We start from the raw sequence: 10281 nt of genomic DNA, 5'->3' as shown, positions 1-10281 counted from the left end.
GTCATTTTAGCCAGTTGGAAGTTGTAACTAAATTCAGCACAAGTCCTTTGTACTGTAACTAATCCTACCTTCTCTCTAATCCAAGGTGGGTGTATGTATTGGAGGGAGAACTGTAGAAGCTTTTCTAAAGAAGATGTTGCATACAATGTGAGGCGGCCCGTAGATACACTGGAGCCTAAAAGAAGTAATAGTCCTGATCCTCTGCTGATTTTTATCTCCCTGGTCTGTGGTGGCCTTGTGCTTAAATGTGAAGGGACTTGCACCCATTTCCTCCCATAAGAAGAATGCCCACTATCCCTGTCTCAGGCAGGTACTGATAATTCCTTAAAGGTAAGAGCGGAGGCTAGGAAAAAGATAGAGATGGAAACATCCACTATATTAGCAAGTACTGTACAGGTTAATGTTGTTCACAATGCACTTCCGGAAGATGAGGTTAAAAAATACTCTGCAACAGTTAGAGCGGGCCAGACAGGGTGAGTCCACAGGAAAGAGCCGTGTGCTGCTTTACAGTTCCCCCCCATCAACATCTGGTTCCTTGTTCTTGGCGTGCAGTTTAGATGTTTGGTACTGGGCCCAGGGGTGCTGGCTGTGCTCTGCAGGCATCCACTTCAACCAACGAGAGTAGTAACCTCGGAAACCATCGATCTTTTCCAGGAAGACATTTTTTCTTTTGTACTAAAACAGAAACCCATTGAAACCAAATGTAGAAGTTAATAAGTGATCTCCACCCTTCCCAAGTTTGTTCTGACTTTAGAAGAAACACACACTACCACTTCAGTAAAAGGCTAGTTCATGTAGCTTACTGCCGATGCACGTGGCTGAAATGGAGGCAGAGCAGGGTTAGCGTAGACTGCCCCTTCTTTCTACTGTTTCTCAGATACTTACCCTATCAAAGCTGGGTGGATACTGGGCTGCAAACTCGAGTTGACGGATGATGATCTCATTGGGAGGGACCAGGTTCTCTCTCATGTCTCTCAAGATATCGGTGAGGTAAAGATAATCCAACTGTTTAACAGCAACATTAATAAGGGTGCTATAGATGTAGTTATTCGGTACCATCCCCGAGGTCTGAAACATTCCAAACACAGAATATTAAACTCAGCTTAAGCCCCAAGGTACAAAGGACAAAGCGTTTTTCTAAGAGCTGTTACCTTACTAACAGCTGCAGATCTTGGAAGAGAGATGGTCTAGGAGAGAGGGTACAACTACTGCAAGCCTAGATGTTTTTTTTTCTTCAGAAAATGCATTGAAGTAAAAGTTACAACTTACTGCCACAACTATATTACCAATTACAGCTTGAAGCTACTTTGTTAATCATTTTATTTGACTAATAGTTTACAAATCAAATAGCATGTACCAGGTGGAATAAATGGGGGCTACTAAAGGTGGGTCATCCAAAGGGAAGACTTTAACAAAGATAATGCATCACTTTTTTTTTTAAACATAAATGAGTACATTAATTGCTTTGAAAAGTAATGATACAAGCTGTTCCATGAGTGAGTGGGGGGAGAGAGAATGAGAGCAGCTGAGATTTCAGCCCTGTCACTAAGAAGCCCCTGGTGGGAGTGATTTAACAGAGTTAGCAGTGGTGGCAAGCTCAGAACTGCACTAGTGATAATAATAATGCTTGTTCTGTAAATGATGTAAAAAAACTATGACATGGTGTGTTCCTTGTGAGACGGTGCTACACAGAGACATCTCGGACTACCTCTGTACCTTCATGTCTTTGAGTAACTGAAGTCCATCTTTCTTTTTGCGGCAGGCAATCGCCAAGTTAGAAAATGTTTGCAGATCAGGGGCCAGTCCTCTCTTCACCAAAACAGGCAGCAGTTCCTGCAGCAAAACATGCAAATAGTTAGACGTACGTAATTGGTCCCTCCAGTACAAAAACTCACAAGCTGGCCCACACCATCTCTCTAGCATCCTTTAAAAATGCCACAAATGCTGTGTCAATTTAATAGCCTGGGAGTTCTCTTATACAGAAGAGCTTGAGGCAGTGCCCAGCTCTAGCTTCAACTCCTTGGGCTGAGTAGCAGGGGCTACTACAGAAGCATCCATAGCCAAGAAAAAGAGGGAAAAAACCCCTCCAGCTTCTTATGGTAACACCTGCTACCCAAAGGTAGGCTCTGCACAAGGCTCTTGAGCGAGCTCCATCCTGCCTTCTAAACTACAGGAATTTACTGCAGTGCTTGGTTTATATGTGCGAATGGTTAAGCAGCCATAAAGAGAGCCTTATAATGATACAAAAGGATGGGAATGGCTTCCTAATCTTTTTAAAGCCTGCTGCCAACAGCCTAAGACAGCACCTCAGGAATTCTCAACTTGGGGAGGGACCTTTAGGTATCAACGCAGGAGAGTGGGGGCTCTGTCTTCCTTTCAATTTAAAAGGTAAATTTCTCCTTCAAACTAGTGCTGCAATCCCGCTAAACATTGCTGCTGATGTGGGGATAGCGTCCACATCTGCTAGGAGACTGAGAGATACTGAATGGCTGAGGTCACTGCAGGGGTGTATCTAGGGTGACATCACCTTTGAAACCTGACTCCGTCTCCATCTGCTGGCAGCGGAGCACATAACCCATTGGTCCTGAGTCCATCTGGCTGGGAACGTTACAATTTATGATCCTTATTCTCACCTTTGCTCCATCCAGGTCCCCAAGTTTACTTCTCTTCCTCAATAGTGTGTTAAAAAATGGCAGGTCTGCCCTAATCTTGTGCTGATCCATGATATTCAACAAAAAGGATTCAGATTGGCTTTTAGGTTCTACTACCTCAGCCAACAGTGTAAACGTTTTGATGTCGGGTGCCACGCTGTCCTCTTTCATTTTCCTCAGGAAGCCCTCCAGGTTCCCAATCAGAGCCAGACGGTCAAAAGCTGTGGCCACTGCCCCTAATGAAACCACATTCCCCCTCGATATTTTCTGATCCAGCAAGTTTGGAAGGTGGTAGGTGGTTTCTGAGTGCTGGCCTGTACCTCCTTCATCAGGCCTTGAGACACTCAGGTTTCTGTTTAAAGCCACATGATTGAGATCAAGCTTTTCGCTGTCTTCAATGGCAGAAAAACACTGATTCTTTGCTTCCTTTTTCTGTCTGGGTTTACTCTCCTCAGGATCACCGGCACCATCTGGAAAAATTTGTTTTTCTAAGGTCTCAACATCTAGTTCAGATGCAGTATGAGTGTTGCCTTTCTTCCTCTTCTGACCATGCCGGCCTGCCTTCAGTTTTAACCGACTGGGAGTTGGTTCTTCAGCTCTCAGTAACAAATCAGAAGCCACAGCGGCATCTCCTATCCCACAGTCCCTTGTAGCACGAAGCAGCAAATTGTAACTGCTAGCATTGGGCTTTATCTCAAGTTTCAACATCTGCCTCCAAACCTGTTAAGAAGAAAAGAGAATTTATCAAAATAATCAAAGGGATTGTCTAGATAAAGCCTTTCTCGTGAAAGAAGGTAATAAGGTGGCTTGTCCAGATTCCCTGCAGAGCTTCAGTGATAGGCACTCCCTAATTCTTTTTAGGAAGCTATAATAGGTGTGGCGCATAAGGAAGGGGAGGATTCGTTCGTTATGTGCCAGTTCTAGGCCTACTTCTTTATTGAATATAAGGTTTTCACAAAACTCCTGCGCCTTAGATTTGAATGGTATATTTGCAGTTAACGCATCCTGATCAAACGGGATTTATTAAAGGTTGATAAGGGCGGGATATTATTAGGTGTTTGATTAATGTGCTAGTTGCAGTTAAGGGACAGTTATCACTTGACGCAGAAAAGGCTTTTGATAAAATTGAGTGGCCTTATCTATTTCTATTCTCTCCAAATCTGGCTTTGGGGAAACTTCTGTTTGGTCCAAGTCTTTATAAGCTGCAACCTCAGCTGTGGATCAGGTGAACAGATGCACTTTACAGGCAAGGGGGTCTGCTTTTCCCATTATTATTTGCCCTAACAATAGAACGAGTTGCGATTTCTGGGAGAGGAAACGCATGTTCTCCCCTTACACTCAGCTGATCTACAAATTTACTTACAGGACCCAATTACTCTGCTCCCATTTGTTATGGATTCAGTAAAGGATTTCGGAAATGGGTCTGTGAACTTTACTGACTCAATGATATTACCCTGTAAAATGAGCCTGAAAGATTCGAGTGTGGGGTCACTGACTACAGGCTTTCAGATTGGGCTTAGGGCTAATGATTCCTAATAATTTAACTTTACTTTTTCATTGAATCATGATCAGTTGCTAAGAAAAGTTACATTGAATTTTCTGGACTGGGAGGATATGGCAGTTTCTTGGTTGGGGAGAATGAATGTAATTAAGTTGTTAAGTCTCCCTCTAACATTAAAAGATTTCAAAGGGGCATGGGATAAACACTGTTGGATCCCTAAAGGCTCGAGGATGGAAATGAGGAATAGAGTGCATGGGGGTAACTTGCTGGTATGGCGGTTTCTACCCTTAACAAATAAGCCTGATACTTTTGATGCAACTCCAACATTGCTCTCTGCTTCAACGGCAAGAGATAACGGGGAACTAGACTCAAACTTTAACAGTCTGGGAAACTGATAAGTATAGGGGTGACTCGTATGGCGTGGCAGATTGGATGGACTGTTTGGTCCTTTTCTGCTGTCATTTCTATGTTTTGAGCTACCAGACATACAAAAATGCATTAAAAAAAAAAAGACAGTACCTGCTCAGTAGAGCTTTAAGCAAGACAAACATCCAGAGTGAAAAAAAGGGACTTTGCAAATTTCATTTATTAAGGAAATGGTTAAAATTAATGAGTCTGTAAAGCAGGAAAGGTGGGAGTTAAGATTTAAAAGCAGCCTCAAAAAGGTGGGATTTTAGATAGGATTTACATAAAGCAGGACCCCCAGCTGTCAACCACCCAGTGTGCCCTTCCCAAAGAGCCCCCTAGTCCTGTACTATCTGAAAGAATAAACAACCTTCTTTAGTTAGCTGTTCCACCACTCAGGATTTTATAAACCTTTATCACACTTTCCTTCCCCTAATAAATCTACATTACATATAATTCTAGAAAATATTTTTAAAAATCCAGGAGCACTGACTGCGCAATCCGCCACTGTTGGATCTCTCCCAGCTGCATTATTCTGTTGATTCATGTCACGGACACACTAATGGAATGTAACAGACTTCAGTCTGTTTAAAAATGTTCTGGAAGTGAGATTTTCCTTGGATTATGAAGAAAATGAAACAAGTTCTATATTTTCAGATCTGCATCCTCCCTCATTTTAGGTTTTACCTGGTGTCCGTTCTTCCACTGCACTGAGCAGGAAGCAAAATCGCCCTAAGGATGCCAGTTTGTGTGCAGATAACACGTCAGATACCCACTAACTGAAGGTAAAGCCATTGCCAGGCCTAGAGCTGGAGAGAAGACAGAGAGAAGATACCTGCAGGACATATCTGAAGCCAGTATCCTTGTCCTTTATGCAGCCCATCAGCAGGATATTAAAGGTCTCCTCTGTGACCCTATGACCTTTGTGAACTATTTCCTACAGAGAAATCAAAATGAATACATGAGTAGCAATGTATGTTCTACACCCTGATTACTAACCAGGCAGAACCCCCATCCCCACTCCCCAATAGCCAACGAGAAATACTTATTGCCAGAGAAGGAAAAGGAAGAATTTTAACCACTGCCAGTAGGATATGTCGCAGGAGGAGCTCACATCTACATCAGTCCCTCAGCCCTTAAACGGATAGTGACGGCCACTGGTTTTAGAGAAGCTCCTATCTCTTCTGTCCTCCACCAAGAATATCACAGCAGCGCTAACCAGAGGGGAGCTCAGGGCTACTGTTACCTGTGCTATCTTCTTCCAATTGGAAGAACAATTCTAGTAGCACTCTCCCTCGTGAAGGAGTCACTGTAGACAGTGGTTCTCAACCCAGTCCTTGGGACAGACACAAAAGGTTGGGTTTTTAAGATGCCCAAATGAAAATGCAAGAGAGAGATTTGCATACAATGGAGGCAGTGAATGCACATCTACCTCATCCATGCTTATTGTAGGTATCCTGAAAATCCGACTGGCTGGGTGTGCCCCAGTGGAGAGGGGAGATAAAGGCTAACAGGTAATCCAGTCCTAGAAGAAAAACAGGGGGGAATTCTATATAGCACTTGCTTTCAATAAATACGATGTATGGATTATAAAATGAACTTCTCACTTGGCACCTCCTTTCCATCTGACAACACATTCTGCACTTCCTGTATCTCTACAGTCCTTGTTCAACATTAAGCAAGGTGCATTGTTACTGGTAGATAATCCACATGCCAGATGCCCGGCGCCCTGCCTACAGAATAAGTCAGACTCAAACACAAAGTATCCTCTACATTACCTTGAATACTTCAAAGCAGGCCCTAAGATCTGAGCAGATAGCACAGACTTTCAATAGAGACTGGTATGTGATAAGATTCAGCTGGATGTTTTTAGACTTCAGCTCTTGCTGTAGCTTTAAGGATTGCTGCAGCCCTGAGTCCTTCCATGGTGACTGTGCGCACGCATTGAACAAGGCCGTGTAAGTGGCATCTGTTGGTTCTAAATCTCGTTTTTTCATCTAGATAAAAAAAAACACAAAAAGAAATATTGTGATAATTTCAGTCTTACTTCATAAGGTACTGAGATCAGGGTCTTATGTAGCATTTCAGCCTCCTGTCATTAAGAACATAAGAATTACTCTACTGGGTCAAACCAAGGGTCCTGTTTCCAACAGTGGCCAGTCCGGGTCACAAGTACCTGACAAGATCCTAAACAGTAGATAGATCCCATGCTGCTAACTTCCAGGGATAAGTAATGGCTTTCCCCAGGTCTACCTGGTTAATAACAATTTATGAACTTCTCCTTCAGGAACTTGTCTAAACATTTGTTAAACCCAGCTATGTTAACTGCTTTTGCCATACCATCTGGCAATGAGTTCCTACATTGAGTTGAAAAGTATTTTCTCTGATTTGTTTTAAATCTGCTACTTACACTTCATGGAGTGCCCTCTACTCTTTTTGTTTTTTGAAACAGTAAATAACCATTTCACATTTACCCATTCTATTTCACTCATGATTTTATAGACCTTTATCATATCCTTCTCCAAGCTGAAAAGTCCTAACCTCTTTAGACTTTCCTCATAGGGGAGCTGTCCCATCCTTTTTATTGTTTTGGTCACCCTGCTCTGTACCTTTTCCAGTTCAACTTGATCTTTTTTGAGATTCAGCAACCAGAACTGCACACAGTACTCTAGGTGTGGTCTCACCATTCTTTTCCTAATAATTCCTAACATTCTTCCATTATCAGGAGATGAATCCTGTAGTCTAGGAGTTATGAGTGCTTACATCAGAGTAGAGTTTGAAGGCCTTCTTCACATAGCCAACTCTACCACAGCCCCCGATGAGTACAGTATAATTGCTTTCCTCTGGCTGGAGACCCTCTTCCTTAAGCATCTGCACCTCGAACAGCTCCAGAGCCTCTGCCAACTGAAGGCAAGTGCCAAGAGAGAAACAATAAAAGGATTAGAAAACACAATTGTGTACATTCATTTCTTGACATTTTTTTTGTTTTTTAAAGAAAATGTAATATTATATTCTGAGCAACAGGACTGAGAATCAGGGGAGCCCGTGTTCAAATCCGGCTTCTCCCAAGGATACGCCTTATGACTTTGGGCTAGTCATCGCCAGTGCTCCAGGTACCACTTAGATTCTAAGTCCTCAGAGGCAGGGAGCTACCTATTGGACCTGAACTGAAACTTGCCTTCATTACAGATTGGGAGAGGCAAGTAACTAAAACCCAAATCTAAGCCTCTTCACTTCATTAATACACACACCGAATTCCAAAGAGATAAGAAAAAGTGTGTGCTATCTTATGCTATTTCCTAGCTGATGGAACAATTGGCTGAGTGGATCAAAATATTTTATAATAAAAAACTTATGGAGATGATACCCCCTCGTCTGGGGTGGGAGAGAGCCATGGTCCTCGTTCAAGGGTGACATCTAATGGTCAGATTTAGGATCTATGGGAATTTTTGTTTCAAAGAGAGCCCTAGGAAAAAGTTCCCCTGCATCCCACAGGAAAATGGTCCAGTTGTTCTTCTACTCTGTGTTAACACTGTACGAGATGTCAAGTCAAATCCAGCAATTTTACTGATTGCATGCTTCCTGCTGCTTTATAATTAGGGTGTCTATTTCTTGGCATTGATAAATTGTAAATTTAGATGTTGACTTTCCAGCAAAGTTGGGATTCTTTAAGGGTGCAAAATCAGTGTTTATTGTGTTTTTGCGGCACCAGTATCATTGCTGGGAAACTTTTCTGGCTAAACCAAATATATAAATTTGTGTATCGGAGAAGTTATTTAGTTATAATTTCTTATCTTCCACAAACAGCATGGAAAAGGCACAAAATCGGAGTGGAGGATCCAAGGTAGGCAAGAGGAGGGGTATTTTTCTGGGGTTTATTCAATAAACCTTTTTTTTTTTTTGCATTTGGGGTGTTTATATTGATTAAAATCTTAACTAAGAAGCCCTGTTTATAATACAAAAGGGCAGTTTGAGTTTCTTCCCAGTGTACTTCCAGAAACATTTTTTTTTTTTTTAGATCAGTGTTGCATCCTGATCAAAACAAAAAGAAATTCCATCAACCTTCTTAAATTCTTTATGATAGAACAGAAATTCGGAGAGGAACCGTAAAGCTGCTGTAAGGACCACAAAGCAAGGCTTAAGACCAAGAAACCTACCTTGCCTTCTTTTATTAGGGCCTTGCACCGTAGGAAATACCAGTAGGGAGTGTTCTTTGGACCTTGCCTGCGTTTTGGTTTTGTCTTCTCTACCTCATCGTCTTGGAGGTCTAAATTCTGCAAGTCTGCTGATGTTTTTAGAAACATTCTTCGGGAGGAATATTTATCAGAAAGCATCCCAAATCCTTCCTCCCTATCTTCTTCCAGTGCCTTACTGAGGTTGCTGCTTTCCACAGTTCTGTCCTCTTTCTGGTTACTGTCACCTAAAGTGCACAACCCTTGAGATGTACTCAAAAGTCGCAGCATCCCCCAATGTTGGTTCCATTGCAGTAATCGGATGCAGTGGGAGACCCTCCTGTTGCTATGGCTCAAACAAACAGAAGCGGGCACCAGAGGACAGAGTGTGCGATAAAAGTAATTCAGAGAAACAGATCCCACTGGAAACTGACAGGACAGAAGCTGTAAAAGTCTCATGATGGTCCAGGAGTATTAATGTGTTCTTCAGCTGCAGATCAATGTATCCTTATTTCCTAAATGCTATAAGAAATAAAGATAAACCCTTAATTAGAACAAATTCTGAAGGTCTGCAAAACCAAATCACTGGTTTTTTTGCCCTGTATTCCATGTCAGCTGGCAAATGTTGCTGACAGTATTATTTACCAAAGTGCATTATTTAAAGGTGGAGACGTTTAGGACTGAAAGGAACCATCTATATTTTAAAGCCAGGTCTGCCTGACATTAAAATCCCTAAAAGGTATAAATAATGCATAAGAAACAAGCCTTTTTCAGTGGACAGAAAGTTCTAAAAGAAATCATGGGATGAGGCTCCAAAGGGGTAGAGAGTCAGGACTAATATTAGAAAATACTTCTTCATGAAAAGGGCCTCCCAGTGGAGGCAAAAACAATAACAGAGGACCCCTAGTTGGGAAGAAGTGAAGGGGAAAGCCAGAGATCAATTGGGGTCCTTGGCATTCCTCCAGGCACTAATTTGGACCTTGTTTGATTGAACTCGGTGGTCGGTGAAACAGATAAGTATGGGGAAAGTAAGTGTGGGAGCTGGCTGGGCAGACTTTGGTCTTTTTCTGCCGTCATCTATCTATGTACATGACGATTACTCGCCCTTCACCTTTTGATATCAGATACGTACCTAACTAACAATATAAAATATCATACAGCACACGCCCTCCCCCGTGTCACATTCCAAGGGTTTTCTAACGGTGGGAACCATGCTCGCATGCTTTGGCCAGTTTCCTGGACTTCAGAGAGTCCCACGTTACTCGGCCATTCCAGCGATAAATGCTGTCCGGCGGGTAAGGGTCAACTTGAAATCCAGCGGAATGCTTGCCTCGAGGAAGGTAATGATGACCAAGCAGCCCCTTTAAAAACGGCCATGAAGCGCAGGCCTCTCCGCGCTAAGCAGAGAACAGAAAAAGCCCGCAGGGCCCCCCCCCCCTGCAAGGAAAGCCGAAGCCTGCGGACCACCGACCCCTTACCCAGAGACGGAAGATGGGAAAAGCGCCGAGGCCGCCCGGCCATCCACACACCGGCTCTCGATTAGCCGCGCCTG

The 10281-nt window shown here is 42.8% G+C and overlaps 1 protein-coding gene across 1 annotated transcript; it reads right to left on the bottom strand.

The window, feature by feature from the left end:
• Positions 1-350: 350 nt before the first annotated feature.
• PTCD1 (pentatricopeptide repeat domain 1) lies at positions 351-10190 on the bottom strand. Its single transcript, XM_029577589.1, has 9 exons — positions 9862-10190; positions 8715-9251; positions 7321-7461; positions 6336-6554; positions 5393-5494; positions 2634-3371; positions 1717-1833; positions 886-1068; positions 351-675 (listed from the first exon to the last, which is right to left on the bottom strand). The coding sequence occupies exons 2-9, from the start codon at positions 9186-9188 to the stop codon at positions 505-507; spliced, it is 2145 nt and encodes a 714-aa protein (XP_029433449.1). The 5' UTR covers positions 9189-9251; positions 9862-10190; the 3' UTR covers positions 351-504.
• Between the last annotated feature and the right edge of the window lie 91 nt (positions 10191-10281).

Source organism: Rhinatrema bivittatum, chromosome 14, assembly GCF_901001135.1.
Source record: "Rhinatrema bivittatum chromosome 14, aRhiBiv1.1, whole genome shotgun sequence".
Lineage (NCBI taxonomy): Eukaryota > Metazoa > Chordata > Amphibia > Gymnophiona > Rhinatrematidae > Rhinatrema > Rhinatrema bivittatum.
The sequence above is the reverse complement of the archived record's forward strand: the minus strand, read 5'-3'. Positions and strand labels throughout refer to the sequence as shown.